Genomic DNA, 18,106 nt, shown 5'->3' with positions numbered 1-18,106 from the left:
AATGTTTGCAAATCAAATCCAATTAAATTACACAAATGTGCAAAAATAGGAGAGCGCGTTTTCCACTTTCCTCCTATTAAATTAATATTTTCCACCCAAAAAGAGAAGAGCTGAAGAGCAGCCTCCATGCAAAACAGCATTTCCACCTGCTCGAATGCCAGCAATGTTCAATGGAAAAACTTTTGTAATCAAACTATTTGAATTGAACAAGCGCACAAACCCGCACACACACAGGAAAGGGGAATTCATACAACTATTTTGTATTGGAGAAACTCATAAATTTAAAAGAAAACTATTCCAGACCAGAGAATCGAGACAAAAACTGGGACTCCAACTGCCTTTGGGCTGGAAAATGGAGGAAAAGCGTTGCGGTGGGGAGGGGGACACAATGGCAAGTTATTTGCTTATTTATGCAGTGTGCATATTGAACTCTCGGTGCCCTCGTCAAAATGCAGCTGTCTTCCTTCCCCCGATTTGCTCCAGTTTTGTGAGTGGAATCTGCGAGTCGAACTGGAAGACAGAGCTCAAGGGCCAACGAACGCACTTAGCGGCCAATTAGAAAAGTTCTCCAGCAAATCTCAGCTCAGCCGAGATTTCCCGGGCATATCAAGTCGGCTTGATCTGTCTGTCGCAATATTTAAACGTCTGCTGTAAATATTTGATGCCTAATTGAATGATTCATTCGGTTGCGTTGCTCATTGCCAGCCCCCGCCACGCCCCCATCACGAATTCGGTTCCCTTTTCGCCCGCGAACGAGAACGAGTTGATTTGAATAAATTTGAAATTCTGCTGAGTCTGGCTGTGCCGGCATTTAGTCTGTTTGTCGCCCATTGCGATTCTGTTGGCTGTTCTGGATCTCGGCAGCTGCATTCGCCGGTTCTGCTTTTCCGCCGGTGGGCGCGGCCGATGGGCGGGTGGGCTGGTGGGTGCGCCAGGCGTGGCATTGACTTGGCATGGCATACTTTGCGGCGCATTATGCGGCGGAACGCGAGAATTGTGCAAATTAGCGGAGCGCGTTTGCACTTCCTAGGCACTCATCAATATTTGCACTTCAATTAGTGACGATATGACAAACAGTGCTTACACATCCGAGCACTTTCATACATACATACACTACGCGCACTGAGTTCGATTGGTCAATGCAATTGGAGTTAAAAAAAGAACCAATTATCAAAACGTATACTTATTACAGAAAAAAGGCTGCACAGCATTAAATTACTGATAAGCGGCTGAATGCTAGAGTACATCCAATGAGCTCGCTGAAAGACCACCAGTCCACTCCGTATTCCAAGCCAGAGAAGTAATGTTTGTCACCCATCGTGTTATATTCTCGATTATCACGATCAGTTTTTGGCTCTGGCGCGGGGCTATGTCACAGTTCCTTGTTCCGGGTTGCGGCTATCCTGGCATCACCCCCAAAATAATGCATGGTCAGAAGGCGGAAATCGGAAGCAATCCTTGGATGGCATATATATTCAAATATAAAGATGAGAGTGTAGCTGAGCTCGTATGCGGGGGAACTCTAATTCACAAAGGTAAGACCACAGCCTTTCTTAAGTTCAGCTTTCATATCACTCTTACATTTTCCTGAAGAATTCGTTTTGACTGCAGCCCATTGCATCTCAAAAGACCATATACTGTGAGTACTTTTTGACACCCAAAAAATATCTTTCTTATGCTAAATTTCGTTTCGACGTCCAGTGCCGTGCGTCTTGGAGAACATGGTACATCAAGGAATTTTGCAGTGACCAAGGCCTTTCGGAACAAGTACTTTAGACATGAAACTTATACCAACGATATAGGGATACTTCAAATACAACCAGTGTACTTTAATGGTAATTTGGTCCCACCCATTTTTCTGTTTAAACTGATTTCCTAGCGAGATATCTCACAAAGCTTTCATCAGACCCGTGTGCATCATCACGGATCCCGCAAAAGTGCCCAAATTCAAAACCTTCCAGGCTGCAGGTTGGGGAAAAACAGAAAACGAGACGTCATCGAGAGTGCTGAAAACCGTAGAGTTGTACGAATATAATGCATACTACTGTTACAATTTGTTTTGGGTGAATATAACCGAGAGCCAGATCTGCGCAGGCCATCCGCACGGGGACACCTGCCATGGTGACTCTGGAGGTCCGTTGATTCATCCGGTCTATGTGAATGGGTCTCTGCGGTACGCGCAATTTGGAATCATCAGTTTTGGAGGCTCGGAGTGCACAGGTCCAGGTGTTTATACCCGTCTATCGAGCTTTACCGACTGGATTCTTATGGTGATAGACAAGTACACAGCACGCAGTTCACCGAAGATCTCTGCAGCTGCATCCCTTTCTGATGGGCGGTGGAATGTAGGCGGCAGGTTTGCCAGGAAAGGCATTGACTCGCACCGGAAGCGAGCTAGCCACTCATCAAAGCGATATGACAAACAGTGATACACATGTGAGCTAATCCACTTTTAAATTAGCCATTTCCTATGAAATGAAACGACGATTTGTGTGGCGATTTCAAAGAAAAAGATTTTATTTTGTTAAAGCGAAATTTGTTCAGCTCTGCATAGATAACGAAGGTTACCGAAAAGCTTAAATATGTTATGGTAATAAATAAATAAACAAACTTTGGAGCTGCTGCCCCCTATTAAAATATATACTTCTTATAATACAATAACAGCAAGCAACTGTATAACAATAAATGATTTAAAATATGATTCCAGAGCAATAGTAGCACAGCATTAATTTCCTGATAAGCAACTGAATGCGAGTTTATTTCGCATGAGCTCGGTGAAAGAACCACCAGTACACTCCGTTTTCTAAGCGAGATAAGTAATGTATTTCAGCCAGTCTGTTCTTTTCACGATTTTGCTCTGGCCAGGAGCTATGTCACAGCTCCTTGAGCAGGATTGTGGGTACACTAACCTAACAGTGCATGGCCAGGATGCGAGACCCGTAAGCAATCCTTGGAAGGCATTTATACTCAAATATAATGTTGAGAGAACAGCTGATGTTGTATGCTTGGGAACTCTTATTCATAAGCGTAAGACCAATATAATTCTTCAGTTAAGCTTTCATTTCACACTTTGATTTTCCTGAAGAATTCGTTTTGAGTGCAGCCCGTTGCATCGCAAGAAACCAGGTTCTGTAAGTACTTTTCGGTACCAAACAAATATATTTCCCATGTTCAATTTCGTTTTGTCGTCTAGTGCCGTGCGTCTTGGAGAATATAGTACAGCAAAGACCTTTTTAGTGACCAGGTCCTTTCGGGACAAGAACTTTGCAGCTGACTATGGCATCAAGGCAGCGTTACTTCAAATACAACCGGATGTGCAGTTTAATGGTAATATGATCAAACCATTCCTTCGAAAAAACGGTTTCTAACAGGGTACCTCACAAAGCTTTTATCAGACCCATTTGCATCATCACGGATCCCGCTGAAGTGCCCGATGTCAAAACCTTCCGGGCTGCTGGCTGGAAAAAAACGGCAAGCGGGGCGTTATCGATAGTGCTGAAACCCGTAGAGTTGACCGAAGTCAATTTATCCGTGTGTAACAATATGTATCGGAGGAACCTAACCGACGACCATATCTGCGCAGAACATCAGAACGAGGACACCTGCGTAAGCTTAACCGGAGGTCCGTTGATGCAAAAGGTGGATATGAATGGGTCTCTGCGGTACGTGCAACTTGGAATCATCCGTGCTGGAGTCTCGGAGTGCAGAAATCCAGCGGTTTACACCAGGCTATCGGGCTATATCGAATACATTCTTGGGGTGGTAAGCAACTACACGGTAAGCAGTGCGCCACAGATCCTGGTTTGAAGAGGATCTTTCGGTAAATAAATAAATAAATAAGGAATATCTTGCAAAATTTCCTGCGACTTTACCTACATTCTGCAAATGTGCAATTTTAGTGGTTTCACATTGAATGCTCTTAGGTCAAAGTGTAAAAAACTGCCCGATTGATGAGCTATACTTTTCGCACAAGAGGAAAAAGTAAATTGCAGCTAGAAATTTCCCATAATTCACATTTTTATTGCCGGCCGGATGGTCAAAACTTTGTCCATTTCCTAAGCGCTGAGCTGCAAAAGTAACAAGTTTTTTGGGGCCCGCTTTTGTCCAGGCTCATTACCGTATTGCGTTCCCCATCGGCTTCCCTCTTAACCTTCCAAGTGGGGCAGGCTGCCACTTGCCGCTGGCTGCTTGTTTGTGCCGCAAATGAACGGAAATGGTGAAACTTTTAATTGAAACCATAAATTTTGCGTGGTTTCTGTGCCCACGGAATTTGTCGCACTCCGCCCCCGCCTTTCGTTTTTCGACTAACCTCCATTTCGGCCACCTTCACCCTGTTAAGAAGTGCAATTAGCGCTGTCCTGGAAGAGGCCAAATCCCTGCTCCGCCTGCGTTCTTTGACCAACCAACTAGCCCACCAGCCAACCAGGTGGGCTGCCCAAATTGCCCTCGTAACTTTGCCAGCTCGGCAGATCGAGATTCGAGATCCAGGCGGAGATGGAGATTCGTTAGTTTCGCTCGACATATTCGACGGTGTATTTGTGCACCGGAAATGGCGAATGATTAAAATGGGCGTGCCATAATTTCCGCCCTGCTGCAGCGAACGGGAAATTGTCGAGATGAGAGCTCCTAATTGAAAAGGACGAAGCCACTGAAGGGACGCTCCCGATGCCAACAACAAGTTGTTGCCGCAGATTCGTATCATCCACATCAACAGCATCCATCCAGCGTTCGATGCGAGCATTTCAAAATTCAATTTCCTGCACTTAAATGGCTTGGCAGTTACTTTGGAAACAGACTTCAATGTTCTGTATCGATGTGATTCACTATTAAGTTGGCTGATTGATCTCACATGGTAAGGACGAACGAATTTAATTTGTTTAAGTACTACATTACATTTTATATATTTCAATTTTGACTAGCAACCCAATATTAAAGAGCAACCTTAATCCACAGTTTAGACTTTAAGATACAACTGCGCTCAATTTCCATTTGCTGACTTTGAATAGAAATCATGCATCGAATGAGCACCGCGAAAATATTTGGGTCTGGCTAATATTTCAAATATCCAACTGCCCCGCTCCGAAATTTCAGCTTTCCGCTTTACGGCTGTTTGCAGTTTTGTGTGCCACTTTCGATATTGATTTTGTTTGGCATAAATATGGTATGTTTGCTCATTTTTGTTGCCACTGTTGTGGCTGCCACTTCCACTCTGGTTACGTTTTTATTATTTCTTCATCTTCTATTTTTTTTAATTTTTTTTTTTTTTTTCCTGCCAGTCGAGCAGCGTGCAGAGCGCCCCTTCCGCCCCTGTGGCAATATTTTTAATTTGCCAAATGGCACAGTCAGCCAAGTGAAAGCCATACCTATACATGATACTTCGGCACGGAGTGGTTGTGGGTTTTGTGTGTGTGTGTGTGTGTGTGTGTGTGGCATGTGGCATGGGGAAAAAAAGGAGAAACCACAGCAGGAATTTTAATAATTCTAATGCGAGCTATGCCCGCTGTAGCAGTGGCACTAAATCGATATTTCGCCTTGCCAATCGAATGATTTACGACGACAATCGAGAGACCCATTTCCGCCGGATGCAGACGCACTCCACACGCATCATCGCCTCATTAGCGGGAATCAGCGGAAAAACCGCAAACTTTTATGGCACACACTGGAAAATTTAATGCGCATAATTCATGGCATATTACGAACACTTCATTTTGGTCTACGCTTAAGCTTGGATGGCTGTGTTTTTGGCAATAAATTCGACGAGAATGGGAAAAATCTGAATGGGCGAGGACAAACTTTTGTTGCTTAAGTAAACTTGAAAAGTTTCAAGACATAAAAGTTTGTTGTGAAAGTCACACGAAAGTTGAATGCAATAAATCTGCACGTTGCTGCCACCAAAGCGAACCGAAAAAGGCATCTCTCTAAAATTGTGCAATGCGCTGCCTTTTCCCCGAGCCAAATCCGTTAAAACCCGTTACCATTTGCCCACCAAAAAGTGAAAAAAGAGCGAGCAGCATAAAAAGAATTCACTGCAAGCACGGCAAAAAAAAAAAATAAAAAAAACAAAAAAATGAGAAAAAATTATAGTGGAGAAGGGATGAGAAAAACTTTCAGCGCATTCTTGGCTGATAAATGGGCAGCGAAATCTTGAAACACAGGCGCAGATTTCACCAGTACGAGTACTATATATAACACATTCCGTGCCACGTCACGGCCAGAACTGCAATGCAGGATGGCTCTTGACCATCCGGAATGCCAAATGGCCAGCAGAGCGGGAGCTGAGTGCTAATTATTATTAAGACCGGGCCAGGTCATTGCGGATGGTTCAGGTGCGTGGGAATTGAGAGATGGGATCGAGATGCTGGCGAAAATGTGCCACCAACTTGGCTGCTTATTAAAACTGTCGACGCCACACATGCCAGCTGCAACTGCCTCAAACTGGCGGCACGGCGAAGCAATCAAAAGTTGGCTACATTGCCTTTATGCCTGACAATTGAGTCGAGGCGTTTAAGTGCCGGCACTAGGCGATGGCTTTAATTTTCACGGACCATAACGATGGCGGTAACCCAGTTAGAAAGCCAAAAGTGTCCTTGTGCTACATGCAAAATAAAAAGAAAATAAAGCCCGGGGGAACTGGTGGCAATCTTGGCCGTAACTAGTGAAAGAGTGGAATCGTGGTAGGCAGCCAGGCAGGCAGGCTGGCTTAAAACGCAGTCCATCACAGCGCTCGCCTCGCTCCCCTCCATCGCCAGTCGACACTCCTTTATGCCAGGAGGTCCCTCTTTTTATCATTATGTGGCAGTTGCGGCTTAATTGCAACGAAAGCGCACGGCTTCCTCCAGCAATTTGCAGTGCGGCCGAGACTTAATCACATGGACGACACGGCGCCACATAAACTTAATCTCTGCGCAGGTGAGCGAGTGCAGGACGAAACAGGAAGGACCTTTTTGCAGGACTGTTATGAATGCACAGCCATGCACATGCCCTCCTTGATCATTATCATTATTATTATTATTATTATCGATGCAGTTCTCTTACCAAGTACGGAATTTCCTGCAAGCTTAAAGCTGGCTGTGCTTCAACTAATTAGCCTCGTTTAAGTTACAGTTTTCGAAAGTTAAACACGCTCTCTGATGCAATTAGCAGACTTACCGAGTTTATGAAAGTTTTGCCAACACTCTTGCCGCTTTTTGCACCTAATTAATTTGCCTTTCGCAATAAGGAACTGCACAGTGACGCGGACTGTGACAGGCGGCGAATCAGTCACAGTCGCAGTCGCAGTCGCAGTGCCCAAAAAGGCACATTTACGTTTATTGGGGGCCGAACAAGAAAAAAGAATAGAGCGAAATTAAAAACACAGCTTTTGAATTGATAATTTTTGTTCGGTCCACCCCGTAATTGGAAAAGTTTTCCCATTTTAATTAAAACATTTAACTTGCAGCACATTTTAATGCAGCACAGCAACAACGAAAACATCCAAACAATGGGAAAAGTTGCGCCGGCAAAATGTGCTGGACATTTTGAATGACTTCGCTTGGTCGGCCAAGTGCAACGCGTCGCTCATACGCCCCGTGTGCTGGTTAATTATGAATTGCCAGTGCAGAGATGCTGCCGATATTGCCTGCCATAAGCATAACGCTCACATTGCTCATACGCCTCGTAAAACACTTACACTGCCCCCAAACGCTTCGAATAACTCTTGCAACATTACTCATACGCCCCGTATGCCACTCAATATGTTTGCCATGCAAAGATGCTGGATCTCAGCTCGGTTCTAGCTATGTGGCCGCATTCCGGATTCCGCTCGCAGCTTATGCGATTTAGCCGACAAGACAAATAGTTCCATGTAATTTGCTTGTATGTCAAACGACTCGCATATGTCAAATGTCAAACGCTGTCCCACAGCCATTTTTCTCCAACTCAGCATTGCTTTTTCTCGCCTCCTCCTGCTGGTGGCGACATGTGCGAGCTGCTGGCAAAGTTTTGCAAACAATAAATTACTATTACAATGACAATTCGACCCGCAGTCGCAGTCGGGCATTTTTTACGCTTCGGTTGGATTTCCGTTACCGCTTTTCCGCATGTGTGAAATATGTACACTTTTTGCAGCGCTGATCAGTGCGAGATCACGTTCAGATTCTACGGGATTAGCCAGTGCAGCCAGTGTAGCCAGTGCCCAAAGATGTCTATAATGCGAGGAGAGTGAAAGAGTGATGTCTGAAAACAAAAACAGGATTCCGCTTAGCCGGCTGTCTGGCCAGCTGGCTGGATTAACACTTGAGTTCCCAGCGGAAAAGGAAAATCCAAGGCAAATAAACCAGCAGTCCAGACACATCGACTTGCGCTAGAATGGCCAAAGAAAATATTGTTCCTGCCCCTCCGGCTAATGCCGAAATGTCAAAGCTTAGAGTCGGACGTAGTCCGGAGTTTACGGGTTCGGGTTCGGGTTTGGGTCCGGATCCGGATCCGGGTCGCAGTCCGGTAATGCTGTGTTTTTCCCAGCCCGAGCCTTGTGTTTTAATCAGTCAGCAGACGTCAGAAGTAATTAAGTGAGCCTGGAGCAGGAGCTAGTTGCTAATTGAATGAGCTTACCTCGGCCCGTTTCCACTCGGCGTTTATTTGATTTATTAATTTGGCCAGGCTTCACTGACGCAATCGATTACCTAAACGAAGTCGGACACGATCTCTCTTTCGTTTGCGGTAGTCCTTTGCCAAAGGAAGTTTGCGTCAGCTTTTATTTACGCAAACCGAAACATATTAAAAATTTACGGCTCGTTTACTGCGATTTGTTCAATTAAGTCGATACGTTTCCGGGACCTCTGCCGCCCCTCCCCCACCCATTACAGCATCCAGGCCGTGGTCCTTGCCCCATCCTTCGGCTGCCTCCATCAAAGTTGGATGGCAACTTCAGTGTGCTTCGTCTGCTTCTCTTGGCTGCCACTTTTAATTTTCTTCAAGTTTATTTGCCGCTTTCCTGTGATTGCTTCATCCCTTTCATTCGGTAAGCCCCCCATTGCCCATCTCCCCCACCCCCCTCAGTAGCTTTCCTTTTTAATTTTTATTGAATTGGCTCTTGTTACTGCTTAGACTTTGGATTGAAATTAAACGAGCGTGGTTTATGGCTGCAGTCGCCGGGAAGGAGTGAAATTTAATCAAGTTATGCACTGCTTGCTGGCAGGGTGGCTGCCAACAAAGAAAACAAGTCTCGAGTGGCCGGCCATTGTTTAAGCCAAGGCAAAACTTTGCCAGCTCCGAACTTAATTAAAAAAAAAAAAAGAATCGAAGCGAGTCGCAAATTCACAGCGCCTGGATCATTCCCTTGGGCCAATATATATCCGCTGGATAGGCACATATTTGATGGCACTGAGTCCACTGCGCCACTGCACAAAGCTAATGACGGCCAGGACCGCGAAATTGCGCGTAACTTGGCATAATATTGACCAATATGGCTAATTGCGTATACGCCGTGCTGGACTCGAGTGCAGCAGCAACTGACTGCCGACCGCAAACAGGCAAACACACGTGAAGCAACCGCTACAAAGGGAAAGCAGTGCACATCAACGTAATAATTGTAATAATACAGATGCCGACACTTGCGGCCAACAACTGCGTACTGGCACAGAGCCAGGCAGCAGGTCAACAAGTAGGTATGTGCATACATATATATGTACGTGTGCACAAGTGCAACATCTCCATCATCGGCATCATCATCGTCGTGGCCGGAGGTTGCAGGTCGGAGGTCGCCAGTCCTGCACTTGATAATGCTGTTGCGTCAGGAAACTTGAAATGAATTTGCATAAACTTGGGGCCCCATCGTCCTGAGTCCCAAATTGAAATATGCCAGGCTGCCAAAACAAAAGCCAACGAACAGCAGCAGCAGCAGCAGCAGCATCAGCATCAGCAGCAGCAGCAGGTAAAGGAGGGCCACTCCTCGTCCTTCGTCCTTCGTCCTGCGGCCTGTCGACAAGGGTTAAGAAATAGGTTTTAGGGTTGCCACGTTCGCAAGCTGACTTTATTTGCAATATGGAAATATTTTTCATTACCTTGTCTCCAACGGAACCCCAGTTTAGTGCCCCTGCCCCAACTCTTTTCCATGTCAATCGCTGGCTGTCAAGACGCTGGAACTCGTATCTGCACTGCTTGTGGTTCAGCATGCGGATGTGTATGCGGATGCGGATGGGGCTGCGGCGCTTGTCTGGCATATTTTATGGCAATATTTTTGATATTCCCTGTTAGTCGCTCAACCACTTATATGCCAATTTCGCAGCCAAACTCGGGTGAAGTGAATTGAAGCGAAGCCAAATCTTCTTGTGTATGGGCTTTAACTTCTGGCAAACAAAGGACACTTCTTAATGGAAGTTTAATCCACACTCAGCACCAGTCTTTTGCAGAAATGTGATGTGAAATATAAAAATATCATAATTAAAGTCCGAACTATCAAAGCCCACAGATTTCTTAATGCCTCTTTCTGAGCTCAAAGTTAAAGCTGAATGATTGGGTAAAATGAGCTAAAAGGATATTAGATAAACAGCATGTGAGTGTACTCGAAGTAGTATACATTAAACTCAAATCGTGGACACATAATTGCACCCATGCCTCATACCTCATTTTACTCTCCAAGCACTTCGAGCAACGGTGACCATATGCCAACCCATCGATCCCGCTTAATGACCACTCGACCTGAACTGCCTGCACTCGAAGTGCCCTTGCTGTTGGCTCTGCTGACAGCTGCGGATGTGGATGCGGATCTGTATGCGGATATGCGAATATGTGTCGAGAGGGCTGAGAGCGAAAGTCACAGAGGCTGTCCAACAATTGAGCCATTGAGTAACGATAAAGTCATTCCCGGAGCATTGGCATATATGCACTATACTCTGGAGCCCGGATATATACGTATATATGTGCATGCATACGTGCGGCATTAGCGGTAATCCTAGTTTGCCAGATTGCGCTTATGCCACTCGTTTAAATTGAATTGCCACGGCGCTGCGCCAGCGACTTTTAATGCGTTCCATGCAAATAGAGGCGCTCCTTCAGCGCCAACTGCCGGACACGGACAACAATTACGCGCATTATCCTTTCGACTGGACTCGGACACGGACACGGACACGGACCCGGACACGAATCCGGATCCGGACGATAACACGGCATTTGCTTAAACAAGCATAAATGCGAAGCGCTAAAAGGACACTAACAGCGAAACGGAAGCGAAACTGCTTAGTTCGCTAGTCGAAGGATCAATGCTCTACGACCATTCAAAAGGTAATGTAAATTAAAAAAAAATTTATATGATTCCCAGACAAAATCTCATTATAACACAACTAATTTGGTATTATATAAAATATAAGATAAGATGTTCTGCATACTGAAGAGTGCCAAAAACGTAATGAGTATGAAATGAATTTATATCTTTTCAAAATTATATTAGAAGAATTTCGTTAAATTGGCTTCCAAATCATGAGGCCCCACATCGGGCAGCGCATAAGTGCTGTGAAATTTTAATTTGGCTAAGTAGCAGCCAGTGACAGACAGTGGCACTAGGAGGCGAATACCTTGTTAGCGGGCAGCTTTCGGATTCGACCTAGAGATACCCTGCATGCCCCAGCGAACCGAGTGCCCTTGGACTTCATTCCGTGGCCCAGAATGGCCCAACCTCACATCGCCTGCTACCCTGCGCAGCTCGAAAAAACGCTAATTTAATTTTAACTTTGTGCATCCTTTCCTCGGACCTTCTGCAGGACCTTCTCCAGGACCTTCTCCACTGCTTGGCCGTATATATGTACATTGCCCACTCCAACCGCCTTGTGTTTGATTTCGCTGTCAGCGTCTTTGGCACACTTTTGCAGCGCATTAGAGGGCTCAAGTTTGCGGGAGTGGGGCGAAAGTTAAAGTCAGAAACGGAGACGGAGACGGTATACAAAAAAATGAATCTCGAAACGGACGCGAAAGAGTAAAAGTAAAATATTTGTCCTGCCACGGCCATTGCAAGTGAACAGCGCTGATTGCGACACTAAAACGAAACGGGTTCTTGTGCGGCGATAAGATTTTCAGCATCACCATCACCATCCGACTGCCGACTGCCAACTGCCAACTGCCCTTTTCATTGGACTCCCAACTTAATCGGTGAGAAGTTTGGCCATCCCCGTCTAATGTGCTTGGCCAAACTTTTGGGCCCGGCTCAAAGGCAGTTGGCACCTCGGACCGCTTTCAGTTATTTACGCAGCGTCGCCTGAACCTGACAATCAGCAGCAATTTGCCGCAGCTCCTGGATTCCGCACTCGGGTCCCGTCCACATCCACATCCGCATCCGCATCCGAATTCTTATTCTTATTCAGAAAGCATCCGATAAGCATAACAGTTGTCGTCGTGCCGCCGGCTCACACCTTGGAATCCAATTTTTAGGGTGGGTTCAGCGGTAGTGATGAGCAAAGCAGCTCTCAAATCCAATAAGATTTGTTATTATTTGTTAGATATGGGTTTTTATCAAGCACATCTCAAATATTAGGTATAAACAACTTCCTATCTGAGAGTAATTACAGTTGGACTTAAAATTAGTCAGTCTAAAGGTCATCTTCTACTGTTGGGTAGTATTTTTCTATCCCCGAATGGGCAAACAAAAAGGACATATTGGCACCTCTGGTGGCTTCGGTGGTTTCAGTGGGTGGTTGGGCGGTTGGGTTGCCAGCAAATCGTCGCCAGATGGCGGCGACAATAAAACGTTTTACAATGTAACCAAGGCGACGACATGGAGCAGGATCCGTGTGGCCATGTGTGGACAACAATGTGCAACAAAGTTCATAATTGTTTATGGCGACGGCTTCGATTTGATTTTTATGTCTTCACGGCTTGGGGCAGTGATTGAGTGTTGGTCCGGCTATAACTAAGCCTCAAGGAGGACAAAGTTATAACTGCTAGCACTCAGCTTATTTAAAGCACCCTTCGAGTTTTAAAAGGCAGTAGAAACTCAATTAAACACTTTCGAAATATTAAAATGTAACATATTTAATGGGAACTCACAACTATTTTGAAAAGCATTTAACCTTAAATACGTGCATGAAATGGGACTTTAAGTTCACCCTCATGCATCTATGACTCCAAAGGTATTACATTATGACACATAAGTTGCTTTTCGTTTTCTATTTGGCTTAATGGCATAGAAACATTAGGGATGAAATTTCAGACTATAATATGCCCCAACCTGTGGGCCCCAACCCGCCAGTCTGTTGGCTTCATTATATTGAAACTTTGACGTCGTTATTTTGCATAATTTACAGCTCGCTTGAATGCAGCAGCCAAGTATATTTCTATAACTACGCCGGAGGTGGGCGGAAAATGCGGGCGGAAAATGCGGGTGGAAAAGTGCGCGTGTCGGTTGTCAACGCTACCTTGGCACATGCGAAACGTGAACTTCGAGACATCGAGTTAATGATTCGCACTTGTTCGCCCCTGCCACGCCCCCTTCAGCTTTTCTGAGGCAGTAATGAAGTTGATTTATTGCATTACACGACATCTCGGGATCTTCGATTTCTTCAGCTCACAGCACAGAGCATTGAACTCTGCAAAGGAAATAGATACGAAAATAGACGCACTGCCTGAATAGACTGAAGAAGTGCCAGCCGAACTCAAACATCTGTTCCGCTGGTTCCGCCGGATCGAACCATTTCCTAGATGGCTATAAATAGAGATTGTGACGCCCTAACTCCAATCTCAAACACGCGTCTGCGATCGTCAGCCGTCTAAGGGCTAAATTTAGAAAGTGGAGAAGTAGGGCCCGCGCCAGCCACCCAAATGTATTGGTGTGGAGCTCCAACTTTAGTTTCATCAGGAGCGCCATGGAGTGCAGAGCTGTGCCCATTCTGCCCACCTACTCACAAGCCTGGTTCGTAGTGCACGGTATTGGCAAAGAAAACGCAATCTGATAGTTTGACATCTAATTATGCAATAGTGGCACTTCTATGCCCCGGAAACCGTCCCTCTGCCGTACGCTCTTCGACTACGGACCTCTGAATGATCCAGTGATCATACTCATAACACTGGCCGTAGTAGTTGGATCCTTTTGCCTGCTCAGCGGATTCATATTGCTGTGCGTTGTATCGAAAGCCTGGCAGGATGAGACTTCCGAGGCCATTCTGCTGATGGGTGAGTAACTTCAGGCTTTAAATGGATGGTTACCTTGCTGAACTTTCGGCTTGCAGCGATTGGCTTCTTCATCACGGCTTTGTCCTGCGTATCGTGGAAATTGACGCGAGCCCAACGAATTGCCCAATTAGTGGATGCCCTCGGCGTAGATAGCCAAACGCTTTAGCTCGAAAGTATCTGCAGTAAAACATCAACAAACTAAGGGTACAATTAATTCCAATACACTTGATAAGCCCAAAAACGATCAGCAGTAAGGACTTTGATCTTAAGTTGTTTTTCCCATCTGCCTGTGTTAAAGTGTATGCATTATCTTATCAATGTGACCTATTTAATAACCTTCCTTGCGCCATAAATAACTTGACAGTGGAAATAACAAGTAATTAACAAATTCGAAGTAAGGCAATAAATGTGATACTTTATTATATTATTGCATCAAAATGAAATGCGCAGCACTTTAGGACTTTATATTCTGGGTTATCCAGGGCACAAATCTAGTAACGTCCGTGTAAATGGCCGACTGTCCAGCGCCGCATCTCGTGGGTCCCTTGCTAACGATGCCCGTCTGGACGAATCGCTGTTGCCCAAGGTAGAGGTACGGATACATTAGGGGTCCGCCGGAATCGCCCTGGCAGCTGTCCTGTTGGTAGGCACTGACGCAAAGTTGATTACCGATCAGCAAAGTTGTATTCCGACCCACGGAGCATTGGTCGAGACTCAGGCGGGTCACGTCGGCCTCCCTGGGCACATCGGATAGCATATTCTCTTCGTAAATACCCCAGCCGGTAACCTTTTGGTGTGGTCTTCGCTCGTCCCAGATGCTCTGCCTGACTTCCTCGTACAGGGGCAAGCATATGGGTTTGACAAACTCTGCAGTGCAATGCAATTGGGAAATCGATATAGTGACACTGGTTGGGGTGTCAGGTACTCACGGGTGAACTCGACAGATCTTGCCAGGCGGAGAAGCGCTATGTCATAGTGGAGCATGTCATCGTCGTATCCATCGTGGACAACGGATTCTTGGACAGGTACATCCTGGTAAGGAGGCAGGCAGATTACTTTTGTGGCATAGTTCTTACAATCTCGCTCCGTGGAGATTGTGTGCTCTCCAAATCGAACTGAATTCCTGTGTGGAATGAGTCAATCAACTTCAGCGATATGTGTTACACATATATGTATCTATATTGTAATGAGCACACCATAGTTCAGTAATACTTACAATGAACCCTTCAAGCAGTGGGCCGCGGTCAGGACGTAGCCTGCTCAAGGCAAAAAATTAGCAAGGACTCCTATTTTCGGTGCTCAAAATACGTACGTGGTGTAATCAAAGTGCCACCGCACGCAAAGGATAGCCTCTCATAGGGATCTGACAAATTGAACTGAAGCAAAGCCATCCAGGGTCGAGATCCCATTTGTATCTCGCTCCCTCCAGTGACCTTCTGATCCCCGAATTCTCCGCACAAACTCTCACTGGCCTTCAGCAGCTCCATGCCCGACTCGTTGATGAATTCCTCACAGCAGACGATTTTCTGTGGAAGACTGGAGGCTCACAGTAATGTATCTCGGTTTGTCGAATGACCTCTCACTTTGGAATTTGACGAGCATAGGGCATTCCTCTTTATTTCCAAGTCCTTGGCGGTCAGCTGCCCCTTTGGCTTCGAAACTATGTTCGCGATGTACGGACAATCTTTGTAGTTTACGCATTTGCCTGGCTTCTGATCGTACGTAGTGCAGTATGTGGGATCTGGTGGAGGGAATGGTTACTTTAGGTCGCCCCCCATCAGGTGGCACTTACAGGGCTTCTTCGTTTGGTTTCCCAATGCATCTGCTTGCCAGGATTGCTGCCCCAGCTTGAGGCATATTGCGAGGATCAGCAATCGCAGAACCGTCATTGCGTCACCAAGCTCAGCTGTGAACTGAATCCAGAATCAGAATCCAGTTCAGGCTTTAATGCATCTTTCTCGGTTATCTGGTTGCAGGCCGCCTAGCGTGATTACAGCGATTCAATGTACAGAGAAACAAGTAATACTGCAGTCCAGCAACTGCAAAATGTATCTCAAAGAGCGAACACAGAGTACACACATTTCTTTTAAAATGTCTTTCTTTCTTTAATCATAGCACGCTGTTTTCAGCTAACATAATAGATACCAGCTACTTAAAATGCGAATCTGGTAGGTAACCAGAATTTGAACCTCACCCGTCCTACTCACAAAGACATGACCTACCCCTAGGCATCTGGAGGCGCGAAGAAAATGCAGCTGCCTTCGCCTACCTAAGATCATATTTTCCTTGGTCATCAGTCCGAATCGAGAGCTCATCGAGAGATGCCGCACTTGCAGCACATCGAGCGGGATATTCCCCTCAACTGGACCTTGAATCCCATTCGGATCTCGAGTAGTCTCGCCGTAAATACTCTTTCTTTGTATCGAAAGATATCGCAGAACATGTGGCGCTGTTGCCTCCAGTTTTGCAACAGTCCCATGTTCCAACGATATGTTAGGTGAGTGTGGATACAATGACATGCATATAAAAGAAGGTCCCTACCTTGATCGATGCTTCCAGATTCCTCGAGTCCAGTCTCTGCCAGTTTTAAAGAGCAATGATCCAAGAAAATGCGCCGTCGACTCGTCTTTCAACCGATTGCTTCTGATTTGCAATCTTGGCACGTTGACGATGCCAAAATGTGTTAGCTGAATTAATTATAGCGAAACGCACAGAGGCAGTCAGCGATCTCGTTCTGAGAGGAGTAATCGCTTTGTTGTGACTGCAGAGTGCATAAATACAGCATTTTGTGGCACTAACTAATTGGGATTGGGGCATTTCCAAACCGGTGGCTGGGGAAACTACCCTTACCGCGGCAATTCCACATTCTAATCGCCAGCTGGGGGAAAACACCCACACCCTCGCTTGGAGCTGCAATAAATTCCGCTCGCTATCAAGCTGAGCGTTCAGTAACGTTTCAAAGCCAGACGCGCAAAGATTGCTAATTCCTACGCCCAAGTAGTCGACGAGCATCAGAACATGGAGCACATTCGATTCATTGGCAAAGCCCTCACAGCCGTAATCGCCGGCACTCTGCTGCTCCTGATGACCGCCATTTACCGGGAGGAAAACGACTCCGGCAACTCCCACTACATCCACCCAAGACACACCATGCAGTAGCTCCATCGTGGCATCTCTCTGGAGATCGATTTACCCTAGTCCGATGTCCGATCAAGCAATCAAATCGCTCAAATCGCTCGAAAATGCACCAGAATAACCGGTTGAGTTTATTATCTTGGCAAATAACGTTAGGATTTATGAACATAATTATGTAAAACTCAACCCCTCGTCAAATAGGATAACTAATCTAACTTACACGTGTGTGCTATGATGTTAGCATCTAGAAAGAATAAATATCATTAGTTATAGTTTAAAAATAAAATATTAATTGCAATTAAATCGATTGAATTGTTTACTTTCCATCAACTTCCATATATGTGGCTTGAGATCGGAAGGGGTCTGAAATAGCGATTAGCAAGCAATTTGCACTCTTCGCAAAACGGGTTGCAATTTAATGCGATCCGAACTTGTTTATAAAAAACATTTATAATGTGCATGAGTGGGGCAAATTCAAACGACTTGAGCACGAATGTCTTTCCTTATCCCTGACACACTAGAAGCTGACCTGAGCTAATATCAGCAATCTCGTTTTTATTATTGGAACAAGTGTTTCGAGCAATAAATTTTCGAGCAAAATAGTTACTGGTGATATGAAGAACATTGGTACATACGACTTGTTTTTACGGAATTTAATTATATTAATAAGCTACTTAGTAAAATAAAAAATTAATAGAAAGAACGAATTGAAATAAAATGAAATAGTTTTCAATTATATTAATTTTACACAATCCCAACACAATAATAAATCAGTCTACGTACATCAGCCTAATTTTACATAAGCTTAGCCTGGTTTTCAACCAACACTGTAGAA

At 45.3% G+C, this 18,106-nt stretch overlaps 6 protein-coding genes across 6 annotated transcripts; 5 read left to right on the top strand and 1 right to left on the bottom strand.

Annotated features, from left to right (window-relative positions):
* The first annotated feature begins 1,293 nt into the window (after positions 1-1,293).
* LOC6549007 (chymotrypsin-like protease CTRL-1) lies at positions 1,294-2,610 on the top strand. The gene is made up of 4 exons (XM_015156854.2): positions 1,294-1,535; positions 1,594-1,639; positions 1,702-1,835; positions 1,897-2,610. Exons 1-4 carry the CDS (start codon positions 1,304-1,306, stop codon positions 2,427-2,429), a joined length of 945 nt encoding a protein of 314 aa, XP_015012340.1. The 5' UTR covers positions 1,294-1,303; the 3' UTR covers positions 2,430-2,610.
* Positions 2,611-2,819: 209 nt separating this feature from the next.
* LOC26526683 (CLIP domain-containing serine protease B15) lies at positions 2,820-3,807 on the top strand. Its single transcript, XM_015157349.1, has 4 exons — positions 2,820-3,027; positions 3,086-3,131; positions 3,194-3,327; positions 3,386-3,807. The coding sequence occupies exons 1-4, from the start codon at positions 2,820-2,822 to the stop codon at positions 3,805-3,807; spliced, it is 810 nt and encodes a 269-aa protein (XP_015012835.1).
* A 9,966-nt stretch (positions 3,808-13,773) lies between these two features.
* LOC6549008 lies at positions 13,774-14,574 on the top strand. The gene is made up of 3 exons (XM_001975436.3): positions 13,774-13,876; positions 13,943-14,136; positions 14,193-14,574. Exons 1-3 carry the CDS (start codon positions 13,830-13,832, stop codon positions 14,300-14,302), a joined length of 351 nt encoding a protein of 116 aa, XP_001975472.1. The 5' UTR covers positions 13,774-13,829; the 3' UTR covers positions 14,303-14,574.
* Positions 14,532-16,214, bottom strand: LOC6547119 (serine protease grass). Its single transcript, XM_001975437.2, has 6 exons — positions 15,929-16,214; positions 15,720-15,877; positions 15,449-15,662; positions 15,353-15,392; positions 15,066-15,259; positions 14,532-15,003 (listed from the first exon to the last, which is right to left on the bottom strand). The coding sequence occupies exons 1-6, from the start codon at positions 16,023-16,025 to the stop codon at positions 14,591-14,593; spliced, it is 1,116 nt and encodes a 371-aa protein (XP_001975473.1). The 5' UTR covers positions 16,026-16,214; the 3' UTR covers positions 14,532-14,590.
* Positions 16,215-16,419: 205 nt separating this feature from the next.
* Positions 16,420-17,103, top strand: LOC113564320. Its single transcript, XM_026980917.1, has 2 exons — positions 16,420-16,633; positions 16,696-17,103. The coding sequence occupies exons 1-2, from the start codon at positions 16,458-16,460 to the stop codon at positions 16,724-16,726; spliced, it is 207 nt and encodes a 68-aa protein (XP_026836718.1). The 5' UTR covers positions 16,420-16,457; the 3' UTR covers positions 16,727-17,103.
* On the top strand, positions 17,071-17,607 carry LOC26526878. Its single transcript, XM_015157384.2, has one exon. The coding sequence runs from the start codon at positions 17,155-17,157 to the stop codon at positions 17,293-17,295; it is 141 nt and encodes a 46-aa protein (XP_015012870.1). The 5' UTR covers positions 17,071-17,154; the 3' UTR covers positions 17,296-17,607.
* Positions 17,608-18,106: the final 499 nt, after the last annotated feature.

This window comes from Drosophila erecta, unplaced genomic scaffold, assembly GCF_003286155.1.
Source record: "Drosophila erecta strain 14021-0224.00,06,07 unplaced genomic scaffold, DereRS2 tig00000092-arrow-pilon, whole genome shotgun sequence".
Taxonomy (NCBI): domain Eukaryota; kingdom Metazoa; phylum Arthropoda; class Insecta; order Diptera; family Drosophilidae; genus Drosophila; species Drosophila erecta.
The sequence above is the reverse complement of the archived record's forward strand: the minus strand, read 5'-3'. Positions and strand labels throughout refer to the sequence as shown.